Source organism: Halichoerus grypus, chromosome 2 (assembly GCF_964656455.1).
Source record: "Halichoerus grypus chromosome 2, mHalGry1.hap1.1, whole genome shotgun sequence".
NCBI lineage: Eukaryota > Metazoa > Chordata > Mammalia > Carnivora > Phocidae > Halichoerus > Halichoerus grypus.
Window position 1 is genome coordinate 192,617,818 of NC_135713.1, and position 26,666 is coordinate 192,644,483.

Sequence of the window (26,666 nt, forward strand, 5' to 3'; positions counted from 1 at the left end):
ACTAGCAAAACATTCCTTCATATAATGTACTTAACCAATAACCATTCCACCATTCTCTAGGGTTTCCTAGTTAGTGAAATATGACCCTTGTAGTCATGACATGTAGTTTATGACTAAAGTGCTCATTCTTTAAATCTCAAGCCAAAGCTGATTCTTCTTAAATTTGCCTTCCAAATACAAATGTATAAAGCAAAATAAATTTTTTGCTTTGCTTTTAACTAAAAGTCTAGTTTCAATACAGTTACCCCAGTTGTTTAGAGCAGTGGTCCCTAAAGTAGGCTATGTGCACCAGAAGGATTTGCAGATAATCCAAGTATCAAAATTAACTGCATTTAGAAAACAGACCTCTAAATAGGTAATATCATAAAATATTAAGCCAAAATTTTTAAAGAATAATGAAGTAGCACTTTGCTCTTTGTATTTTTTAATAAAATAAAAATGAGAGTATGTTTTACATCTTCAGTTCATCCTTTTTAACACTTTTGTAAATGATTTATTATGTAAATAAATTATTAGTATGTCACTTATAAATAAATATGTATACATATTGGAGATACATGAACAAAACATGTTTAACTTATGGGATTCATAAAATGTTTAGAAATCACTTATTTAGAACATAAGATGAATAAAGTCTGGGTCATAAGTTTGCTTTATGAATAAGACAGTATTTTTGCCCATGGTCCGTCTGTCTAGCCATCTGACAAAAGTGTACCAAACTTTTTAGTTTGCTGCCCATCCTGGGGTCTCTCTCATCTACAAGCTTCTTCCTTGTATATACTTCATTCTCCACTAATGTTAAGCCTCTTGCTTAGCTAACTCCTACTCATTTCAACAATTCTCAGCTCAGACATTACTTTTTCTACAAGACCTTTCTAGACCTTTCCCTCCCCACTAAATTGATGCAAGAAAGCACCTGACTGTATTTTTATTGTCTGTTTACATGTATGCATGGCATAAAAGACAGTAAGCTTCTCAAGGACTCTGACTGTATCTTGCTTACATGTGTGGTTCCTCAGGACTAGTACAGAGCTTGGTACACAGTGAGTGCTCATCAAACATCTGCTAAATAAATGAACTTATGGATCAATACAAATCTAACTGCAGAATAAACAGTTCAAAGGACATGTACACAAAGGACGTTTCAAGGTTACTTAGGAAGTGATATGAAGTGATTTAAATTACCTAATAGTTCAAAATTGCACAGAACTGATATAGTCAAAGTAATAAAAAATTTACAAAATGCTAAGTTAACCTTTTCATTTATTAACTTGTTTAGTTGTCAAAGAGGTAGTGTCCTCACATTTATTTTCTTACAGTTTCTGTGGCTCAGGAGCCTAGGCATGGCCCATCTGGGTTGTCTAAAGTCTCACAAGGCCATAATCAAGAAGTCAGCTGGATTGCACTCTCATCTGGAGGCTTGCTTCAATGATCACTGGGATTGTTGGCAGAATTTATTTCATTGCTATTGTGAGACTGAATGTCCAGGCTTCTTGCTATAAAACATCCTCAGTTCCTGGAGGATATTCTCAATTCTTGGCTACATGGCATTCCCAATATAGCCACTTAGTTCATCAAGCCATCAAGGAAAGTCAGTAGGGTGACTCCACTAGCAAGCTGGAGTGTGATGTAACATGATGTAATTATGGAAATGACACTGCATTGCCTTTCCCATAATCTATTGGTTAGAAGCAAGCTGCATGTCCCATATACTCAAGAAGAAGTGATTACACAGAGGCACGAATAACTAGAGGCAGTGGTGATTGCGGGGGGTGGGGGGGAGGGTATTACCTTCCAGTCTGTCTGATACAGGACATTATTTGTAATACTTTTCTACATCCTCAAAAAAAAAATTGCCAAAGAGGCAGTGTCCTTCAAAAAAAAGTAAAAAACTCTGTAGAAGTCATCCGGCTAGCCAACCGAAAACAGATGCTATGAGCAAAAGGCCTCCCTACTGGAATCTAGAAGCATCTGTGTTTTTATGAAAGCCAAGCAGGGTATCTCATTTTCTCATCAAATTAAATTCAATATAAATTCCTATAAATAGTAGCTGTTTACTTACCACAGTAATGCCAAGGGAAAATTCCACAATTTTTCTAACATTGACCTTGCCTCTAGGAAACAATAATAAAAACTCAGCCACTACAGCCATGCAGCTATTATGAAATGAAAATACTACACTGATAGGCAATTTTATATAAGTTCAGTTATCTGAGATCTAGAACATTTAACCATCTAAAGGCTGTAAAATATTTTAACTTGAAATGTAAAAAATTATTAACTCACTGCTACTCAAAAGAACAAAAATCTCAACAAATCTTTAATGGAAACTTCAGTATAAGTAATTATATCATTACTTAAAAGGCTCTGAAGCGCAGAAAGAGGATTTGCTTCTCTTCATCAAAAAAAAAAAAGGAAGGATTTAACCAGGTCTCCTCTGGGCAATGTTATACAGTTTTCTTAAATTTAAATAGCATACTTCCACTGAAAGGTCCACCTTAAGAACTGGATTAATTAGATATATGCTTTATCATTTACCAAAGAATTTAGTAGGGTAAAATAAATAGAAAAAAACAGAGTGTAGTACCTAACTAGAAGAGCTCATTACCAAATAACTGCCCCTACCCTAACTAACTGCAACACTCATGAATGCACTGGTTCTTCCTCTGTGGTGCTTGAGGCCTTGGTTACATCTCTCTAGAGACACACAAATCCCCCACAGGAAAGGGAAGCAGGATGGATAACATGAACTTGCCCAGAGCCAGCTCCACTGACAAGTCTCACTCAACTATTTGTCAGACGATCTTTGCTAAAAAAAAATAACATTTTAGAACTGCACTGTTCAATAAAGTAACCACTAGACAGATATGGCTATTAAAATTAAAATTAAAAATTCCATTCAGTTGCACTAGCCACCTTTCAAGTGCCACATGTGGCTAGTAGCTATCACTGTGGAAAGTTCCACTGGACAGGGCTAGTCTAGAATGGTGTGAGAAAGGCCATCAGTGCTACCTGTCTTCAGGCCTATGGAATCTTACTCTGTGCTATAAACTCCTGTAATAATTTCTGTTAAAATTTTGAAGTTACGTGAGCCTAGAAGTGATGGAGTAGAAATAAGTTAAACATCCTGAAGTTATCTCTCAAAGAGCCTGTAGGGATACTTTCACATTATCCATTTCAGACCAATAACTATCCACATAAATGAGCCTCCTGACATCCCTTAGGGCCTTAAAATTCCTTTACAGATTTATACTGAAAAAGAAAAAAAGCAAGTTCCCATTTTCATCTTTTTTGGGGGGGAGGGACCCCAAAGAAAAATGCAAAGGGCCAACAACACTAAATACTGGCAAAGACATAATACAGTTTCTTATTAAGTTAAATGTGACCCAGCATGTCTATGCCTAGCTTTTTATTCAAGAGAAATGAAAACATAGCCACACTTGTACACAGATGTTCACAGAAGCTTTATTCATAATAGACAAAAATTGGAAAGACACACAAGTGCCTACCAACACATGAATGGATAAACAAATTGTGGTACAGCCATACAATGGAATACTACCCAGCAATTAAAAAGAAACTACGGATACCTCCAACAACATGAGTAAACTTAAAAAACATAATAATGAGTAAAAGAAGCCAAATGCAAAATAAGAGTTCACCGGATATTATGTAAAATTCATCTCATATTCAGATGAAATTCTAGAAGAGGCAAAAGTAATCTAGAGCAACAACAACAAAAGATCAGTCAGTGCTTGCCTGAGTGAAAAGGACAGCAAAGAAGTATGAAGTAATTTTTTGAGATGACAGAAGTGTTTTATATGTTTTTTTTAAAGATTTTAATTACTCAGGGGGCGCCTGGGTGGCTCAGGTCATGATCCTCTCCCACTCCCCCCTGCTTGTGTTCCCTCTCTCACTGTGTCGCTCTCTGTCAAATAAATAAATAAAATCTTTACAAAAAAAAAAAAGATTTTAATTACTCAGGGATGCCTGGGTGGCTCAGTTGGTTAAACTGGTTCTTTCAGCTCAGGTCATGATCCGAGTTCTGGGATCGAGCCCCACATCGGGCTCCCTGCTTGGTGGGGAGCCTGCTTCTCCCTCTTCCACTCCCCCTGCCCCTGCTTGTGTGTTCACTCTCGCTCACTCTCTCTCAAATAAAATCTTGATTTTATTTATTCATTTGAGAGAGAGAGTGCTCGCAAGCACGGGGGAGGGATAGAGGGAGAGGGAGAAGCAGACTCCCCACTGAGGAGGTGCCCAATGCCGGGCTCAATCCCAGGACCCTGGGATCATGACCCGAGCTGAAGGAAGACACTTAACCAACTGAGCCACCCAGGCACCCCATAAGTGTTTTACATCTTGATTGCATTTTACTGTATATAGGTTATACCTCAATAAAGTTGAGAGATTATGCTCTGATTTTAATGGCTGTACAACCTAATAATTTCCACAGCAAAGATAGGATAAATGCTAAAACTAGAAAATAGAGTTTCGGTACAATTCAAAATGGGGCCCTTATCCCTATATTAACATAGACCTAGACCTTGATACATCCATACTCCTACCTGGTAGAGAGATAGTTAGACTCCATTCACTCCCCAAACAGTCCTCATCCCAGATGTAGGGACATACAGAACTAAGAGAATGGTCAGACCTACCTCTAAAAGGCCAGTCCAAGGGTGCTGCCCATACTGGCCTGCCAGTCCTGGGCATAGGAAGTAAAAGATGAAGGATAAAACCTGCAAGTCCTTCTGGCACAAATGTCCCATACTGACTGTTAGATTGGTGATTCTTCCTCTTGAGAAGAGTGAGTAAGGATTTTTTTTCCCTGTAATAATTCTTCCCTTAAGAGGCAACCAAGTTTGATATAAAGTTCTACCCTCCCTACAGGCAGGGATGGAAAAGAGAGGAAACAGGAAGAAATGTGCACCCACCCATACATACACAACAATAGAACTAAATGAGATAATCCTCATTTACTGATGCAGAGTAAATACTCAACGAATCTTAGCTATTATTCTAACTATCCTAAAGATATTCAGTAATAGCAACAACAACAACAACAACAAACAAACAAAAAAACACAGATGCCTAAGCCTAAATAAATGCCAGAAATAGGGGTGTGGCTAAAAGAATCTCAACTATGCAGCCGTTTCAAAGGTCAAGGTACTTCTGTGTGTTATTGACAAGGGAAAATGTCCACAATATAGTGGTACACTTTTTTTTAAGTTACAAAACTGTGTGTAGGGTAAGCTTTTTTTTAATAAACAAGATACGCATAAATTACTGATACTGATAAATTAACAGTAGCTACCACTGAGGAGAAACAAGAAGGCATAAGGGAAACACACTTTTCACAATTCTTTTTTTTTTTTAAAGATTTTATTTATTTATTTGAGAGAGAGAAAGAGATAGAGAGAGCATGAGAGGGGGGAGGGTCAGAGAGAGAAGCAGACTCCCTGCTGAGCAGGGAGCCTGACGTGGGACTCGATCCCAGGACTCCAGGATCATGACCTGAGCCGAAGGCAGTCGCTTAACCAACTGAGCCACCCAGGCGCCCACTTTTCACAATTCTAAAATTATTTTTACAATAAATAACACTTGTCTTATGGAGATAATTTTTCAAGTTTATTTTAAGTAATCTCTCCACCCAACGTAGGGCTCAGACTCACAACCCCGAGATTGAGTCACTCCCTCTTCTGAATAAGCCAGCCAGGCACCCAGGGAAATAATTTTAAATATGGAAAACTTCTATGTACAAAATTGTTCTCTACAGCATTATTTTAACAGTGATGAATTAGAAGCAACCTAAAAATACTATTTCCAAGTAAAGGCTATGTAAACTACAACATAACCACTTAATTAAATATCATATAACCATCAAACTCCTCGTAATATACCGAGGGGTTTATATCACAGGAACATAAAAAAATATACGTTAAGTTTTACTTTACAGCTTGATTTTTTAAAAGAACAGCAAATCAACTAAATGGAAACACACCAAAATGTAAAAAACAATTGTAACTGGATAATGGAACTACAGATGATTTCATTTCTTTTCATCTTTTTTTCTGCATTTTCCAATTTTACCAAATTAAAATTTTTGTTTTAAAGTTAATTGATGGTGGGGTGCCTGGGTGGCTCAGTCAGTTAAGCGTCCAACTCTTGATTTCGGCTTAGGTCATGGTCTCAGGGTCATGAGATCAAGCCCCACATCAGGCTCCATGCTCAGTGGTGAGTCTACTTGAGATTCTCTCTGCCTCTCCCCTTCCCCCCACCCTCTCTCAAATAAATAAATCTTTAAGTTAATTGATGGCATTTCATTTTAGACCTCTGTCTGCTTCTGTATAGATAGTTATGACCATACACATTAGGAAAATAACACAAAGGACATGCTTAATAAAGGCCATTGTCATTATTCATGACATACAAGACACTGTGTCTCAACCTTTGTGTTTTTTTCTTCATAATTAAATCATGTTGGTTAAATCTAATTTTGATAATGGTGTGACAAGGATTTTTGTAAATAAAGAAAAAACACTTCTAGCAAACTCAGTAAGAAGCTATAAAATATGGTCTGAAACACAGAGCCATTTGATAATTATACAAAGAGTTACAGATTTATTTACATTGGGCAGGTTAACCAATGACAGCATTAAAATGAGCACTAAATCGTCGTCAGTTAACTGAGTCCTTGGCACTGTGAATAACTTCCTCTCCAAGGCTGCATTAATCTGGGAAAGTTCATCAATGCCTTAAAATAAATTACTTAAAAATTTGGAGAAGTACCTGGAACAATATCTAGCACATGACAGGGACTCAGTAAGTATTTGTTGAATTTTTTTAAATTTTTAGAGAAATATATCTACAAAGTTGAAGAAAATTAATGCCCATCTAAGCAGATAAATACATAAAATCAAAAACTGCTATAAATAGGAAATAGACAACAGGTTCCCAGTACAACAGAAACAAAAAATGCTTAAAGTACTAGAAAAAAGTTTAGCAAAAATGCATAAGACCCTCATAAAGAAAATCAATGGAAATACATAAGAGAATATCCATATAAATGTAGAGAGAAATATGATGTTACTGTATGCAATGACTCAATATTGTAAGGGTATCAGTAACTCCAAATTAACCTATAAATGTAATGTAATTATAAGCAGAATCCCAATGGGTCATTAATAAATTCAATCTAAACTGCAACCCGCCAAGTAAAATACATTAGAGGAGATGGGAGGGAATTTTTTAAATTTGTTAAAGTAACCAGGAAAACTTTCAGGAAGAATGAGGGAAACTGGCCCTACCAGACATCAAAACATGCTATATACAGTAATTAAAACAAGATGGTACTGGTACAAAAACAAACAGTTCAGGGAGTAGAACCACCAACCCAGAAATAGAATTAGATATATAGGAGAACTCAATATACAAGACTGACAATCAGTGGGGGAAACTATTCAATAATGGTGTTGATACAACAGACTACCCATTTGGTGGTGGTGAGGGAGGAGTGTTAATAACAATAGCTAATATGTTTGGGGAGCTTTATTATGAGTCAGGCACTGTTTTAAGAGCTTTACATACCTGCAAGCATCACAGCCCACAATTCTTTATTACTAAAATCTAACCTTACAGTTGACCCCTTGAACTACATGGGTTTGAACTGCAGTTTTTTTATAAATACATTACAATATTATAAATGTATTTTCTCTTCCTTATGATTTTCTTTCCATACACACACACACACACACACATATATATATATTTTTTTTTTTTACATCAAGTAAACTCTACGCCCAACATGGGGCTCAAACTCACAACCCCATGATCTAGAGTCACATGTTCTACCAACTGAACGAACCAGGTGCTCCCCCTTATGATTTTGTTACATTTTTTCTCTAGCTTAATTCATTATTAAGAATACAGTATATAGTATGTACAGCATACAAAATAAGTGTTATTCAACCATTTATCAATAAGGCTTCTGGTAACAGACTATTAGTAGTTAAGATTTTGGGGAGTCAGAAATTCTAAGTGGAATTTCAATTGCACAGGGAGTCAATGTCCCTAACCCCTGTGTTCTTCAAAGGTCAACTGTATCTGCCTCACTCTAGCTACTGCTTTTGTTTCTCACAACACAAGAAAATTACTTCTCTCTAAATGATTTTTTTAATATGATTCATTCTGAATACTGCACACTTAGAAGAGAAAAAAATTCTAATTTTAAGATGAATAACATGAAGATTGCACATTTTCATCCTATAGGTACCTCCAATATAATTCAAGCATGTAATATAGTTTCATTTCATCACCTTCAAGGATCACAACATTACACTGTTTGTTAACTTCAGCCATGGTGGCACCCTGATCTTGGACTTCTAGCCTTCACAACGGTGAGAAATAAATTTCTGTTATTTAAAGTTACCCAGTCTCTGGCATTTTACTATAGCAGCCCAAAGAGACTAAGACAATTTCATACAACATACAATTCATCATTTTAAAGTGTACACTTCAGTGGTTTTTACTATATTCACTGTTGTGCAATCATCACCACTAACATTTCCAGAACATTTCCAGCAAACTCCAAAAAGAAACCCTGTACTTATTAGTAGTTTAGTCCCAACTCTCCCCTCCCTTCACCTTCTGATAACCACTAGTTTAACTGTCTCTATAGATTTGCCTATTCTGGACATTTCATATAAACAGAATCATAAAATCTGTCATCTTTGTATGACTGTCTTCTTTGACTTAGCGTAATGTCTTCAAGGTTTTCTATGTTGTAGCATGTGACAGATCATTCACATTGTATGAATAGACCACATTTGTTTATCTATTCATCAGCTGATAGACACTGGGTTATTTCCACTTTTTGGCTATTATGAATAATGCTATGAACATCCATGTAACAAGTTTATGTATTAAACATGTACTTTCAACTCACTTGGTTATATACCTAGGAGAATTGCTGAGTCATTCTGTTTAACTTTTTAAAGAACTGCCAAACTGTTTTCCATAATGACTGCAGCATTTTACATTCCCACCAGCAGAGGATAAGGGTTCCAATTTTTTAACTATAACCAACCTAATGGGTGTGAAGTGGCACCTCATTGTGGTTTATTTTTCTTAATGCTGGGGGTGGAGCCTAATGCAGGGCTTAAACTCACCACCCTGAGATCAACACCTGAGCTGAGATGAAGAGTCAGACGCTTAATCAACTAAGCCACCCAGGCGCCCCTCATTGTGGTTTTAATTGGCATTTCTCTAATGACTATGATGTTGAGCATCTCTTCACATGCTTACTGGTCATTTGCACATCTGGTTAGGAGAGATGTCTATTCAAATCCTTTGCCGATTTTTATTTTTCCATTGCCTGTTTTTATTTTTATTTTTTTTAATTTTTTTATTGTTATGTTAATCCCCATACATTACATCATTAGTTTTAGATATAGTGTTCCACGATTCATTGTTTGTGCATAACACCCAGTGCTCCATGCAGAACGTGCCCTCCTCAATACCCATCACCAGGCTAACCCATCCTCCCAACCCCCTCCCCTCTAGAACCCTCAGTTTGTTTTTCAGAGTCCATCGTCTCTCATGGTTCTTCTCCCCCTCCGATTTCCCCCCCTTCATTCTTCCCCTCCTGCTACATTCTTCTTCTTGTTTTTTTCTTTCTTAACATATATTGCATTATTTGTTTCAGAGGTACAGATCTGAGATTCAACAGTCTTGCACAATTCACAGTGCTTACCAGAACACATACCCTCCCCAGTGTCCATCACCCAGTCACCCCATCCCTCCCACCCCACCCCCCACTCCAGCAACCCTCAGTTTGTTTCCTGAGATTAAGAATTCCTCATATCAGTGAGGTCATATGATACATGTCTTTCTCTGTTTGACTTATTTCGCTCAGCATAATACCCTCCAGTTCCATCCACGTCGTTGCAAATTCCATTGCCTGTTTTTAAACTGAGTTGTCTTTTAATGTTGAGTTGCAAGAGTTCTTTATATATTCTGGATACTAGACCCTTATCAGATATATGATTTGCAAATATTCTCTCCCATTCTTGGGTTGTCTTTTCACTTTATTGATAGTGGTCTTTGATGCATAAAAGTTTTAAATTTTGATGAAGTCCAACTTACCTATTTTTTGTGCTTTTGTGATATCTAAAAGAAAATCACTGTTTAGCCCAAAGTCGTGCAGATTTTTACCAATGTTTCCTCCTAGGAATTTTATAGATTTAGATCTTTGATCCATTCTAATTTTTTGTATGTGGTGTGAAGTAGGGGTCCAAATTCATTCTTTTGCATGAAGATATCCAGTTGTCCCAGCATCATTTGCTAAAAAGACTATTCTTTCCCCATTGAATGGTCTTGGCATGCTTGTTAAAAATCAATTGACCATGAATGTATGCGTTTACTTCTGGACTTTCAATTCTATTCCACTGGTTTATAAGACTATCCTTACACCACCGTCACATCATCTTGATTACTGTAGCTTTGTAGTAAGTTTTGAAATCAGGTGTGTGTCCTTCAACTTTGTACTACTTTTTCCAATTGTTGTGGATTCAATGGCTTTGCAACTCCGTATGAATTTTAGGAGCAGCTTATCCATTTCTGGGGAAAAAAGCAGTTGGAATTTTGATAGGGATCACATTGAATTTAGAGATCAATTTGGGGAGTATTGCAATATTAATAATATTAAGTCTTCCAATCCAGGAACACAAGATGTCTTCCCATTTATTTAGATCTTTCTTTCAACATGTTTTGTAGTTTTTAGTGTACAAGTCTTGTACTTCTTTGAACTTATTCAGAAGTATTCTTTTTGATGTTATTGTAAATGGAATTGTTTTCTCAATTTCATTTTCAGATTGTTCATCGCTAGGGTATAGAAATGCAACTGATTTTTGTGTAATGATCTTGTATCCTGCAACTTTGCTAGATTCATCACTTGTCAATTTTTTAGGGTTTTCTATATATAAGATCATGTCATTTGCAAATTGAATTTTATTTCTTTCTTTCCAAACTTTTTTTTTTTATCTTACTTAACTGCGTACCTAGAACCTCCAATGTCACACTGAATATAAGTATCAAGAGCAGGCATCCTTATCTTGTTCCTGATGCTAAAAGGGAAAGCTTTCAGTTTTCACAAGTATAATGTTAGCTGTGGATTATTTTGTTGAATTTTGCTTGTTGAACTGAATTTACAGAGTGCCAACTCAAGGTTGCTCCGAGAATCTAACAAGAAAAGATCTGTGAAGGTGTTTTCAAAACTGTAAAATACCATTTAGTTTAAGATATCCTTATTCAGTAACTTCGTGCTCTCACTCTAAAAAGTTATCTCTAAATGTTAAAGAAACGAAAACAATTGTTTGTGAACATCTCTTTTTAATTCCCGACATCCTGATGAAAGTTTAGCACCTATGTTCTTTTGAAGGGTGAAGAGGAAGAGAATAATCTTTGGAGAAGTAATCAGAACAAAAATAGAAGGACTAGAGCCTCACCCCAGTTTAAGAAAAAGAACTACCATTTCTTTAAATAAACTTTTATTGAAGAAAAACATACCTACAGGAAAGTACATATGTTAAAGTGTTTGGCTCAATGAATTTCTAAAAAGTGAACACACTGAGTTCAAGAAAGAGAACACTACCAGCCTCCCATACTTCCCCCTCCTAGTTACTAGCCCTTCACCCCCAACTACAGATAACCAGTATCTTGTTTCTATCACCAGAAATAATCACAGTTTTGCCTATTTTTGAAACTTTATATAAACAGCATGTATAATTTTGCATATGACTTCTATCCCTCAATGTTATGACTGTGAAACTCATCCATACCGTTGCCTGCAGCACTAGTTTATTCATTTTCGTTGCTTTTTATAGTATATAATTATATGAATATGCCATTATTTATCCATGAGTTGTCTCCAGTTTTTAATTATGGATACTGCTGCTATTAGCATGTTTGTACATGTTTTTTGAATAATATATGTATGCATGTCTATTGGATATACATCCCCCCACACACAGCCTCCAGCAGATTGTTGGGTCATAGCATACACATATATGTTCAGCTTTAGGGAATTTTGTCTAACATGTACAATGTGGTGTTTTGATATAAGTATACTTTGTGTAATGATAACCACAATCAAGCTAATTAACATATCCAGCACCTCACCTTGCTACCATTTTCTCTGTGTGTGGTAAGAACACTTAAGATCTACTCTCAGCAAATTTCAAGTATACAATTTATCATTTTTAACTACAGTTACTATGCTATCTAGCATTTTAAATTGTTTCTTTTTTTTTTTTTTTTTTTTTAAGATTTTATTTATTTATTCATGAGAGACAGAGAGAGAGAGGCAGAGGGAGAAGCAGGCTCCCAAGGAGCAGGGAGCCCGATGTGGGACTCGATCCCAGGACCCTGGGATCATGACCTGAGCCGAAGGCAGACACTTAACCATCTGAGCCACCCAGGTGCCCTTTAAATTGTTTCTATAGGAAGATCACTTAGAATACCAAATTCACTATATTGCAGGAAATAACTATGCTTTCTTTAATGTTTGAAAATTGGATACAGTTCAAGGTATTAAAGGGAAGAAAAGACAATAATCCTGAAATCTCGAAATAACAAGGTTGAATATACATTTGGAAAGAAATATGGGAAAAATATCTTCAGCAATTTGTTAAGGAACTAAATTGGAAAGCACAATATACCAAATCAAACCTTCTTAACTTGCATACATCAGAATCACTTGGAGAATGTGTTAAAGGAGATTGCAGGGCCCCACCACCAGAGTTTCTAATTTAATCGGCCTGAGGTAGGGCCTGAGAATTTGCATTTCTAACAAATTCTCAGGTGATACTGAATAGCTGGTCTGCAGATTCCACTTTGAGAATCACTGTATTAAGTAAGGAGAAATAAACTTCATAAAAACAGAAATACCTATAGGTTCCTTTCTTTTTACAATTAAAAGGTAGGAAAACGGATTCAATAATGCCCTTAGGCCATTTCATCATTTAATCTGATAAATACAATTAAGTTTATTTTGATGCTTGATAAGTAGTAAATTGATTGGGAGGCTTTATATATAAAAAATAATAATCAGACTCAGTATCGGCACTTGGAGAAAAAAGACTAGCATGAAATCCAGCAGCTGTTTAAAGTTAGATCTATACCATGTTATTAATAACCTGAATAACAGAATAAACATAAGTACAGTATTCAATAGCTTGACAAAGAATGTAACATTAAAATTCAAACTACATTGTCCAAAATGATGATTTATTAAGGTATTTAGAAATAAATGTTCATCCATTCACTCAACAATCATTCACTGTGTAATACCTCCACACCAGGCTCTGTTCCAAACAGTGAGAACCACGTCTTCTATCATCTCACAAAATGTTGTCAATATTATTCTCTAGGAGAAAAGTAACTAGGATAACTAAATTTTTTAAATTCCCCAACACTGATGTTCTTTGGAAGACCTAGAATTATCGATAATTGCTATTTTCATTGCTTGTCAATCAAGTAAGAAAGTGTTTGTTCATATGCACATAACACTAAAAACACTTTACAATATTTAAAAATCCACCAGCAAAACCCTAAAATATTCTTTTATTATTTAGGGATTTTAAAAATAAGTGAATGTTGGATTTCAAAAATGACAACTTATTTCTTACTTTAATAATTTTCCCATTTTCTCCATTACCAAAGATCTATATGGCTAGTGCAGAACACGTGAGAACTTCAGCATTTCATTCTGAATTTAGCAGAGAACCAAAATACCCTGCATTACTCACAAACAGCTGATGCTAATTCATTTGGTTTCAAATCTGTAGAGCACAAAGTTGTGATAAATTATTAGTATTTTTTGGCTTAACATCAAAAAAAGGAAAAGAAAATCAGCTTTGTAGAGGAATTCAGCTGAATTTTATTGAAATTATCTTTTATCTGCTCTTGTAAAACAAAGAAAAAATGTAGGTCAAAATCAGTAGCAATAAAGATAATTTTATTTCCTAAAGATTTTTTATTTTTAAGTAATCTCTACACTCAACATGGTGCTTGAACTCATGACCCTGAGATTGAGTCGCATGCTCTACTGACTAAGCCAGCCAGGACCCCAATAAAGATAAATTTAAATTTAAAGATAAAGATATTTTTTAAAAGAGGAATGATTACTTTCATATGGAAATGCCAAATAAAGAAAAATAAGGAGGGGGCAAGAATAATTTTAGCATATAGCAAGAATAATTTTAAAGCTATCATACAATATACATAACATCAAATAATAAATTATAAAATTTATAACATGATATACATTTAATATAATATTAAAGCTATTTTAATTAAAACAGTGGCATTGGTGCACATATAGGCAAACAGAATATGAACCACAATAGTCCAGACTTAGGGTGGTTATGAAACAGAGATACAATTAAAAATCAGTGGGAAAAAAAGGATTCAATAAATGATACTGGGACAACTGGCTAAACATATGGAAAAGATAAAATTAGCTTCCCAATTCACACCAAACACAAAAATAAATTCCAGATGAATTAAACACCAAATTGTAAAAAACAAAATTTTAAACCTTTAAGATGAAAATCTTTTTGACTTGAAGGTAGGTAAAGATTTCTTTTAGGGCACCTGGGTGGCTCAGTCAGTTGGGCAGCTAACTCTTGGTTTCGGCTCGGGTCATGATCTCAGGGTCCTGGGATTGAGCCCTGAGTCAGGCTCTATGCTCAATGGGAAGTCTGCTTCAGGATTCTCTCTCTCCCTCTCCCTCTGCCCCTCCCCTGCTCTCTCTCCCTCTCTAAATAAATTAAAAAAAAAAAAAAGATTTCTCTTAAAGCACACAAACACAGTAATCATAAAGGTAAAAAATGGGTAATTATAGCTATAATAAAATTTAAATCAAAAACTCTATATAAATATGAAAAGATCACCACTGTCTGGAAGAAGCTATTTACAACTAAATAAGAATTAGATTCCAAAGCATACCTTACTCCCCCCAAAAGGAAAACTCTACAAATCAACTCTTTTTAAAGATTTTATTTATTTGACAGAGAGAGACACAGCGAGAGAAGAAACACAAGCAGGGGGAGTGGGAGAGGGAGAAGCAGGTTTCCCGCCAAGCAAGGAGCCTGATGTGGGGCTGGATCCCAGGACGCTGGGATCATGACCTGAGCCTAAGGCAGACGCCCCTCTACAAATCAATTTTTTTAAAAAAATACTAACAGCTAAAAGGTAAAAATAGGCAAAGTTTATACAAAGGTGATTCAGAGAAGAGGATATCCCAATGACCAATATGAAAATTGCTCATCTCACTAGTAATTAGGAAAAAAAAAAAATACAAATTTATTTTTTCTAAAGATTTTATTTACTTATTTATTCATTTATTAGAGAGAAAGTATGAGGCAGGGGAGGGGCAGAGGGAGAGGGAGAAGCAGGCTCCCCGCTGAGCCAGGAGCCCAATGCGGGGGCTGGATTCCAGGGCCCTGAGATCATGATCTGAGCCTAAGGCAGACACTTAACCACCTGAGCCACCCAGGTGCCCTGAAAAAATGCAAATTTAAACAATAAGATTGTTTACACGTATCATATTGTAAAAACTAAAATGTCTGCAATGTTAAGTGCTAGAAAGGACATGAGTAACACACACTCATACACTGCTGCCAAGAGTGCAAACTGGTATAACTAGGTAAAGACAAAGGTAACTTACCACCCAGCAATTCTATGTAGCAATTCTACATAGGATACGATCTAAGTTTCTAGACATATATCCTAAACAAACTCTTACATGTGTATGTAAGGAGACATATAGACGAATGTGTACTCCATAAAAAATAAAATTGGAAGCCATTTAAATTATCCTCAGAATGTATGGGGATTAACATAACAATTAAAAAAATTTAAAAAAAAATAATAAATTATCCTCAGATAAGAAAACAGATAATTGTGGTATAGTCACAAAATAGGATACTACACAGTAAACAGAATTAACTGGCTCTCGATATATCAACATGACTAAATTCCAAATGTCATTTTAAATTTAAAAACTGCAGTTTGCAGAAGGAAATATACAGTATGACATCATTATATATATTTTTAAAACACACAAAACAATATATTACTTATGGGCACAAACATAGGTAAATGTGAACAGAAAGGATCTATACCAACTTTAGAATAGTGGTTATTTCTGGGAAAGGTTAGTGAAATCAAAAAGAGATACGAAAGAGATTCAACTGGGTCTGTAATGTTTCATTTCTAAAAATTAAAGTTCTGAAACAAATATCACAATATGTTAACACTTAAATCTGGGTGGTGAGCATATGGATATATTTTATATGCTATTTGCTGTACTTTTCAACATGCTTGAAATCTTTTTTAAGATTTTTTTTTTAAGTAATCTCTATATCCAACGTGGGGCTCGAACTCACAACCCCAAGATCAAAAGTTGCATGCTCTTCTGAGTGAGCCAGCCAGGTGGCCTATGCTTGAAATCTCTTAAAGTATGTATAAATTATACTTGTTTAAATGCATAGAGCTTCTAGAAATACTTACAGTCAAGCAAGGAATAGTTTCCATCATAAAAAATAAGTTGGAAATTATGAGATTAAATCACTAGGAAACTGAAGACAGCATAATGTAGGCCTCAGAGCCCATTCAGGGGTATTAATACTGAATTGTGAGAGAGGATCTCCTTAAGAGACTCTTACCTAAGATACCATACCCAGAGTATGGACCCTTAAGAACTGCACTATAGCAAGTGTCTAGTATATTGCTAATGCAGGTATTTCCAAGGGTTCACTGTTCTGCCAATTCAAGAATTTTCAACAGTACAATAATATACTTTCTTTTTTTTCCCCAAGACCTTATTTATTTATTTGTCAGAGAGAGAGCACAAGGGGGGGGGGCAGCAGGCAGAAGGAGAAGCAGGCTCCTCGCTGAGCAAGAAGACCCATGTGGAACTCGATCCCAAGACCCTGGGATCATGACCCAAGCCAAAGGCAGACACTTAACTGAATGAGCCACCCAGGCGTCCCCAATAGTATACTTTCACCTTATACCTTTGCACCTTGTCTTAAATACTTGAAAAAAGAATGCATCCATTTTAAGCATAAATTCCTTTTGTTTCAAAAAGAAGCTATTTTAATAGTGCTAAAAAGAGTTCAATTTTAGTTTCTAAAACATATTGCACTTGAAGACACTTTTTAAAAACTCCACTAAAGTAACATGCACAAACAATAACTACTGCATATAAGACTGCAGAAAGTTGGTATGCATTGGATAGCAGAACTCTGACTTTATGAAACAAGACTACAAAACATTCTGTATTATTTGGACTCGTGGTATTGCACATAAGGATCCCCAATTCAGAACTTGTTCCAAAACTACCTGAAGGTCGATTATTTGGTAAAGATGTCATACACCCACAAAATGTTTTAAATGGCTAGGTTTCTTGGGGCGCATGGGTGCCTCAGGCATTTGAGACTCTTGGTTTCAGCTCAGGTCATGATCTTGGGGTCGTAGGACAGAGCCCCACGTTGGGCTCCGCGCTCAGCAGGAGTCTGCTTCAGATTCTCTCTCTCCCTCTCCTTTTCTCTCCCTCTCTGTCCCTCCCCACTCACGCTCTCTCTAAAATAAACAAAATCTTAAAAAATACATGCATACATACATACATAAACTGCTAGGTTTCTAGACTAGGCTACAAGTTATTGATACTAAATATACTAGCCTGCCTCGTCAAAACATGAGATTAGTTAAATTTTACCTCTTTCTTTTTTAAAATTTTTTTAAAAGATTTTATTTATTTATGTGAGAGAGACAGAGAGAGAGAGAGAACGAGTGGTGGGGAGGGGCAGAGGGAGAGGGTGAGAGAGAGAGAGAGAGAGAGAGAGAAGCAGACTCCCTGCTGAGTAGGAAGCCCAATGCGGGGCTCGATCCCAGGACCCTAGGATCATCTAACATCTTTCTATAGCTCATTCAACTCCTAAAAGAGTTCTCTTGCTTAGATTCCTATTTAACATCATCTTACTCCATTCCTTCACAACAGATTACCTCAAGGAGGTGTAAGAATTTATGAAGAAAGTGATCCATTGGCTTTACTGGCATTTCTGTGTGTATTTTCAGAAAGGCACTGCTGAGTCCCCAGGAAGTGAAATTTCTGGCAATTTTAAAAGACAGAGTACAAAAAAGTTCAGGCAATGTGGAAAGCCTTTCTTTTTTTTTCAGTAACCAGGTGGTGGTGGTGATAGTAGGGGCCAAGAAAGCAATACCAAATAGAGCAGCTTTACTAAGGAGCCTCTATACTTAGAGTCAGCTCTCCTAAACATTTAAGGCTGTATTTCAGATTCTTTCTTTCCTCTACTGATTCTACGATTCCAGAGAAGCTGGAGCATAAGAGTTCTGGTAGACAGTGTGGAGGCCTGGGGCAGTGGTAGCCATCTGTATGGGGAGCTCATTTATAAATGAGTCTGTATTAAATGTAAGTAATAAGAATTAGAACTATAGAATCTGCTTTATTACCAGCAAAAATTTAAGACAGCCAAGAACACTTATTACCTAATTCAATCTTTGGAAAGGCCAAAGGGAGTCAAGTACGTTTAAATCGATTCATCATTTATTATAAAACGTATCCAACTTACAATTCCATATTTTTTTCTCATATAGTAGCTACACTAAAGAAGATAATGACAAAAATTATTTTCTTTCAGGTTCTTTGCTTTTCAGATTAGGAGCTTCAAGATATTTTAGGGATTAATCAAGTTCTGATGACCTAGACGCTATTTATTGAATAATATCACACATTTTATTCTTCAGCTAATTTCCCAGATGAACTAAACATGATGCTCTCTTTTGCCCAGAAAAAGCAAAGGACATACAGACAGGTTACTAATGCTACCAGTGATACATGTGATATAATGATACAGTGAAATAAAAAACCCTTCAATTACACAGTGAATATAAATACCATTTACAAGATATCAGAATGCCAAAATTAAACTAACCAAAAGCAGTAATAAGTCAAAATAGCTTTTCTCCCACAAAAAGGAAATTCAGAACTCATTTTAAAAGCATCACAACAAGGCTAACTCTATTTGTTAAACAACAATAAGTAGTTACTAGGAAATTATGGTTATCGGAAAAAATAAGACAATCAGGGATGGGCAAAGGTGTTCAGATTTTCCAAAAGATAGAAGGTAGTTTTTGAAAATTAAACTTTGGCAGCAACCTCCAAAAGTTCTAGGTAAGGTAAATCTACTCTTCTCTAGACCCTTGCAACTAAATTGGTGAAGCAGGTAATTGTAGCAAACTGAGCTGAATTCATATCCTGACCCTGCTTCTTGTTAGTTGTGAACGTGGCAAATTAACGAGCCCCTAACTCTGAGAAAAATAATATTAATACTGCCTAGCTTGCAGGGTGGTTTTGTCAGGATTAAATGAAATATGTTTGTATTTAAGTAATGGTACCCAAAGTATATTGATGTGTATCAGTCTAGAGGAAGGTCTCTAACAGCATGTTCAAGGGCTATTTCTGACCCATCTTATTCTCCTTATTATCAATGACTTGAATGTAGACCAGAAGTCATGATTTTAAACCTACAGGTGAAAACAAAATCGGCAGACAGAGCTACTATGTTGCATAACATGAAAGAATGGAGAATCAAGAAGAGCCTGAACAAGTAGTAAATAGGCCCTGACCTTAAAAAAAAAAAAAAAAAAATTGTAAAGGGGATAAATGTAAGGTTTTATACTTAGGTTCAATAAAACTGCACAATACATAGAATGGTGTGGGGGAGCCAATTTTAAAAGAATAGGAGAGTTTTAATTGACTGCAAGCTCATTATGAGCCAAGAGTGTGATTTACTGCAGAAAAAAAGCAAATACCCTGTATTAATAATGGTAGTGTCTAGCTTGAGAGATTAAGAGTTCAGCATATTCTTCACTAATCACTGTGTTCCACTTGGGGCACATTTTAGAAGAAACACTGGCAAAACAGCGTTTCCAAAGGAAGGTAACCTAAGTGATGAAGGGTTTGGAATACAGAATATTTGAGGAATTGGGGATGTTTAACTTGCAAAAGAGAAAATCTGAGCGAATGTGTAACCTGTCTTCAAATATATGAGGAACTATCATATGGAAAAGGAATTGTGTTTAGTTCTATGTAGCTCTAAACAGCTAAAAATTATATGGAACTCCATATAAAAAAGACCTTTCTAACATGACACTAAAATGGGTTAGCTTTAGTGGTGATGCACCCTCTACTGCTAGAGTATTCAAGCAGAGATTAGATTAGTTTCATTTTAAACAAAAATGTATTGAGCACCTAGGTCTGAGGCAGTGTGCAAAGCACAGGTGATGATGATGAATAAAAAACTAACATGGTCTCTTCTTTCATGGAAGATAAATGGTAAAGGCAAATAACCACACCAATAAATTTAAAATGACAAACAGATAAATCTCTAAGGAAAGGAATACAGTTAGTTCTTCAAGAGCATATAACAAAGGATCATGACTTGTGTGGGATCAGAACAGGCTTCCCTTGAGTAGATGAGTGATCTTTGAGTAGGAGGTAAATGGTTGGGAACAGAACATCACAAAGAAAGGAAACAGTACGTGCAAAGACCTTGTGGTAAGAGAAACTACTAAAGTTCAAGGAACTGAATGGTTTATATAACCTGAGCATAGAGAGTAAGGCAGTGAGTAGAGAAAAGCAGGAGTAGAACCACAAAGGGCCTTAAAGGCCCAGTTTGGACTGATCTCCCAAAAGTAACCTGATGCTATTGAGGTAGGGGTTTAAGTACCAACAGGCAGGGGAGGAAACAAGCAATGTGGAAAATGCTGTAAAGAGACCTCTAGTGAGCTTCCTGAAGTAGTCCAAACCACAATGATGGTAGTTTGGGGAAATGAGGTGGAAATGAGGATGCAGAGAGGCAGAGAGATTGAAGAGATTTTTAGGATATTAAAATGACAGAACCCACATGACCAGTAGTCCAGTGGGTTAATGGGTATAGTTTAAAGCAGCAATGCCCGGGGCACCTGGGTGGCTCAGTAGTTAAGCATCTGCCTTCGGCTCAGGTGTGATCCCAGGGTCCTGGGATCATCAGGCTCCCTGCTCTGCAGGAAGCCTGCTTCTCCCTCTACTACTCCTCCTGCTTGTGTTCCCTCTCTCACCGTGTCTCTCTCTGTCAAATAAATAAATAAAATCTCAAAAAAAAAAAAAAGGCAGCAATGCCCAAGCCAGATTCTTCGGCCCTAATAATACCCTTTTAGGGAAGGGGTGGGGGTGGGTGGAACAGAACTCAGTGATGAATTTTACTGGGGGGTAGAGGATGTGGTGAGAGAGAAGTATAAAGGATGACCATGACCACCACCACCACAACCACCACCTCCCCACCCCCCACTGGTTTCCAGCCTATGGATGGTGATGCCATTCACTGAAACAGAAAACAGGAAAAGTACTAATTAGGTGGGCTAAGATCATGGGTTTGGATGTAAACTGTAGAGTTTGAGGTGCCTCGATTTTTAATAGGCAGTTTGATATATTGATCTGGAACTTAAAGGATAGATCTGGACTGGGAGTCAAATACTGAGAATCACTGGCATATAGATGGTAGTTGAAGCTGTAGGCTTAGAAGAGATTGCCCAAAGAGAAAATGGAGAAGAGAGCCTTGAGGAATATCTGCATTGAGTAACAGGGTAGAGGAGGGTGAGTCTGCAAAAGAGACGTATGAGTAAAAACAGGAGCAAGGCTGCACAGAAACCATGGGAAGAGTGTTTTCCATGGAGGCTATGGTCAACAATGTCAAATGCTGTGGAGACATCCAATCAAAGAATGAAAAATGTTAATTAAGTTTAGGAGCACGTTTCAGTGGACTGATAGGGCCAGAAATCAGACCGCAGTGGGCTGAGGGGTAAGTAGGTGGTAAGCAAATGAAAGACGATAAATGTACACAATTCTATCAAAATATCTGGCTGAAAAATGGGAAGAGAAAGGAGACAACTGTGGGGGTGGAGGGAGGGTTTGTCTTAAGGTGGGAGAAGCTTAAGTATGTTGAGAGGGAACAGGTGAATGCACAGGAGTGGGGGTTCCTTGGGCGGGAAAAAAGAGAATCTAAAGCATGGTAGAGGAAGCAGCCATAAATAAAAGGAGAGGCTATGGGGAAAAGGAAGAGAAAGAGGTCAAATTAAATGACCTTTAAGGTCTCTTCTCACTCCATCATCTCAGAACTTACAATTTCTTTTAGATAGGACATTTGCATGCATGCGTAAATCTATACAAACTTGTTCAAATACTCCAGTATAAATAAACCAGTCAAGCACATCCTTATCCCCTAGTGACGCAGTTAACGTCCCCAGGTTTATGACCAGTGTAATCTCTGGGCAGGATCCATCCCTCAGAGAGCTTTTAGCTCAACGCACACTGCAGTACAGCACAGAACCAGCCCTATCTCCCCTTACCAAACCCACACTACACCGCGATCTTAAGAGGCTAAAGGAGGAAGTAAAATTTAAAACCCTGAAACTATAACATAACCTGCTGCATTCAAAGCGACTGTCATTCATAAAAACAAAACGCGACACCCCCCAATGCATCCCCACTCCAAGCTGAAGACATTCCTGCCTGTTCCGACAGTGACAGGTCCCCCCGGTGGCTGGGGTTTAACACTAAAAGTCATTTGCACCTCCTCCTCCTTTCACAAGACCTTTCACTCAAATGGGTTCCTAATGTTCCTTCCCACAGCCCTCGCCCCCAACGCAGCAGACGGATACCCCGCAGTTATTCCAACGGCTGCACCTAATAAGCCCTAGCAAGGGGGTGCGGAGAAACCCCCAGAGCCCGTCCGACCGGGCTGGGACCGCCACAGTCCTGCGGCTGGCTTGGGGGACGCGGGTAACAAGCCCCAAAGGATGGGAAGGGAGAATTAAAGGAGACCCAGGAGACCCATGGTAGTGAGGGGGTCACCTCCCCTCGAGCTTCCTTAGGGGGATGGAGTTTCTGAGGAAGGCTAATCCCCTGCCACCGCTCCCCCTTCTTACCCTCAAACCCTTCTCTGGCTTGCCGCCCTCCAACCCCCCATCTACTCAGACTCACCCCCCCCTCCCCTGGGCCGTCCGGACCTCAGAGTGCTCGCGAGCCCGGGACCCCCGCCTCCAGCCGCAGGTTCGGGGCCGGCACTCACCCGACCCGCCATCTTCGCGGACACGTCCGGCTCCGCGGCTGCAACTGGGCGCTTAGTAGAGCCCGCCCCCGCCGCGCGCGCGCGCGCGCCCGCCGCCCGCCCTCGCGCAGGCGCGTAGCCGCCGTGAGGCCGCGCGCGCGGCCGCCAAGGAGCGGGCGGGGCGGCGGCGCCATTTTGAGCGGTAGTTGCGAGTGCTGTGACTTTGTATTTTTTCAGAGCTCCTGTCCGCCGGCAACTTTCTCAAGGGCTTTTGCGAATCTTGTCACAGCTGGCCGGTTGCGCCGGACTTTGTAGCAAGGCCTTTGATGTTTTAATCCCTTAGCCCTGCTTCTCTTTGCCCGCTGCTGCTTGCCCAGTAATGGCCTCTCTCAGCCTTTTAACTTTCTGCTTCCAGACTCTGAAATGTGAAAATGTGCGTAAGAGCACCCGGCGCGGGTACTGGCCTGCCCAAAGTTGGTTCTGAATTCAGGTTCTGCGTGAATTCAAGCTTTTCTCTGTGGGCAAGCTTGTACCTAGCTCCTGGAAATTACCAACGTTGGCATTTATATTTAGCTTATATGTAGCCTGGAAAACTCAGTATTTTCTTCAAATTTAAAAGTGAATTGTGATTGTTGCTATACCTTTATTTTCTACATTTTTTATTTCATTATTAAGTGTATTTATTTATAAAGGTAATGTTTTTTTTTTTTTTAAAGTATAATTCCCCAGTATTGTTTCAGTTTAGACAACACGGCGGAATTTGAATGAAATATGCCCAAAATTCGTTCCGTTTTTTACCTCGATGTTTCTACTATCCCATTTCCTCACTGGAGTCTCAGAATAGAGGATAATAATAATTAGAATAAATAATAACGGCAGCAGCACCCTGCAAGAAGAGAGATTCTGCTTAGCAGATTCCCTGATGCTTTTATTGCCCCTGCCGCTGATAGCTTGTATTTCTCTCCGTATTTACACAAGACAACGAGAAACAACAGGATTTTTTATCTTTAATTTCTCACAGCTGATTAGGAAAAAGTAGTTTTTCCAACATGAGCAAAGGAAAAAATTAGAAGAGCTGGGCATGCTTAGCAGTTTAAGATTGAGAACAAAAATCAGTAAGTGACCTGAAGGCGGGCCAGGGACAGAAGAAACAAAATCAGGCCAGTTTTATAAACTCTCACGCTGTGCCTGAGAACCACATTGCTTTATTGGGCAAATCAGATGTTAACTAAATCAGTGGATCAGAGTTTATCAGGAAAACAGAACTAATTGAACTCTGATCTATTAACTTGCAAAAGCTACAAAACAATGAGAATGAATTGGGGAGCCTGGAGGTGTAGGTTCTTGTCCCTTTTCTTGCTCTGCCTACTCATTTGCCATATTTCAACCTCTCTGAGCCCCAGTTTCCTTGTTTGCAAAGTGAGAGGTATAATTAGGTGAGCTTAATGGTTGTGTCTTACATTTTTTGATACTTTGAATTTGAATCTGTAAATCAAAGAGATTTACCAAACAGATCCAGAAGATGATATTGGTTCTCAGTCCAATGACCTGACATTATTTTCAAGGCCAGAGAATAATGCAAATATATTTACACCACTGGTTTGTTACTAGGTAAAATAGATTGCAAGGGAAAATGTCTAATCTCTCCAACAGGGAGGAATACTCACCACCTAGGAAAGATAGGCTTGCTGGAGAGGTTCCAATGTGTCTGTTTAGAGCGCGTATTCCCATGATAAGCCAACCTCTGTAGCATCTCGCAAGTGGTATAAATTCAGTAGCATCACGTACGCAGTCCTACAGGTCTGTCTACCAAAGAAACCAGGTAGACATGAGCTCTTGCCCTTAAGGTGCTTAGTATCCATCTGGAGCAGAAGGATTCTGAGACATTGGTACAGGCTGTCACAGTGTCTGTGCCTCCCATCTGTGCCTTACTCTGATATTCAAGGTTATCTTAGAAATAGTGGAGCTGTTTCTGCATTACCTTTGAGCAATTCTTACAGTGATAGTGATGGTCTATAGAGAATAAATAGTTTGCTGCCCCAAATCCTCACCCCTTTTTCTGGCCACAGTTCCTCCAGCTCATGCAGCTTGGAAACTGTCAGACAAGGTGCCCTGCCATCCCCTGGCCCAGGAGGGAGCACAGAACCCAAGCTCAATTAATCAGATGGTTCTCTCCCAAGCAACTGCAACCTTGACTATCCTGAGGAAGATAGAAAACAGTGAGAGCTGATTTACTGCAATGGTGACACCTTGAAAAGACCATGAATTATCTAGACCCCTGGAGTTTATCTGGTTTCTGTCTTCTGCAAAATCTGGCTGTCCCTCTTTGTCTTCATTTGTTTGTCAATTTCTTTTTCTTTCCCTTCCTCAAAAAAATACCTCCCTCAGCTCTTCATTGATCCTGAAATCTTTTTAATATGCTTTTCTTTTACAATGAGAAAGTAGGTAAGACAGCTAACAATGATTTAGATTTACCCTATTTTTTTAAAGTAATCTCGATGCCCAACATGGGGCTCAAACTCACAACCCCAAGATCAAGAGTCACATGCCCTACTGAATGAGCCAGCCAGGCGACCCTAAATTTATCCTGACGTGTAAATGACTAACATAATTTTCTAAGGGCTGCAAGGCTTTTTAGCGAGGCAGGAGGTGGATGAGGTGAGACTAGGGATAGAGACAGAGAGGAAAGGGGTATTAGATACCTCGAATGAAAGGACAAAAGATCATGACATAATAATGAATTAGATATAGCAGTATCTAGGATAAATAACAGTGAGGAATGGGGGTGGTGGTGGTAAGGGTTTGATCAAGATCAGTTCTTGTTAACATGGCCACTGTGTGACCCAGTGTGATGGTTAATGTTATGTGTCAATTTGGCTGGGTCACAGTGCCCAGATCCTTGGTCAAACATTATGCTGGATGTTTCCATGAGGATATTTTTAGACGAGATTTACTGATGAATCCCAGACCTGTACCTCTGAAACAAATAATACATTATATGTTAAAAAAAAAAAAAGGAAGAAGAAGAAGAAGATAGTAGGAAGGGAAAAATGAAGGGGGGGAAATTGGAGGGGGAGATGAACCATGAGACTATGGACTCTGAGAAACAAACTGAGGGTTCTAGAGGGGAGGAGGGTGGGGGGATGGGTTAGCCTGGTGATGGGTATTAAAGAGGGCACGTACTGCATGGAGTACTGGGTGTTATACGCTAACAATGAATCATGGAACACTACATCAAAAACTAATGATGTAATGTATGGTGATTAACATAACATAATAAAATAAAATTTAAAAAAAGATTTACATTTAAATCCATGGATTTTGGGGCACCTGGGTGGCTCAGTCGTTAAGCATCTGCCTTCGGCTCAGGTCATGATCCCGGGGTCCTGGGATCGAGCCCTGCATCGATCGGAGCAGGAAGCCTGCTTCTCCGTCTCCCACTCCCTGTGCTTCTGTTCCCTCTCTCGCTGTGTCTCTCTGTGTCAAATAAAT

At 38.1% G+C, this 26,666-nt stretch overlaps 1 protein-coding gene across 2 annotated transcripts in view; it reads right to left on the minus strand.

The window, feature by feature from the left end:
* The window catches only part of NSF (N-ethylmaleimide sensitive factor, vesicle fusing ATPase), a 143,692-nt gene extending 120,408 nt beyond the window's left edge, over positions 1-23,284 (minus strand). For both annotated transcript variants that reach the window (XM_036103124.2, XM_078065856.1), the window contains exon 1: positions 23,196-23,284. In XM_036103124.2, coding sequence (XP_035959017.1) covers positions 23,196-23,207 — 12 coding nt within the window. In that variant the 5' untranslated portion in view covers positions 23,208-23,284. The remainder of the gene's footprint in view (positions 1-23,195) is intronic.
* Between the last annotated feature and the right edge of the window lie 3,382 nt (positions 23,285-26,666).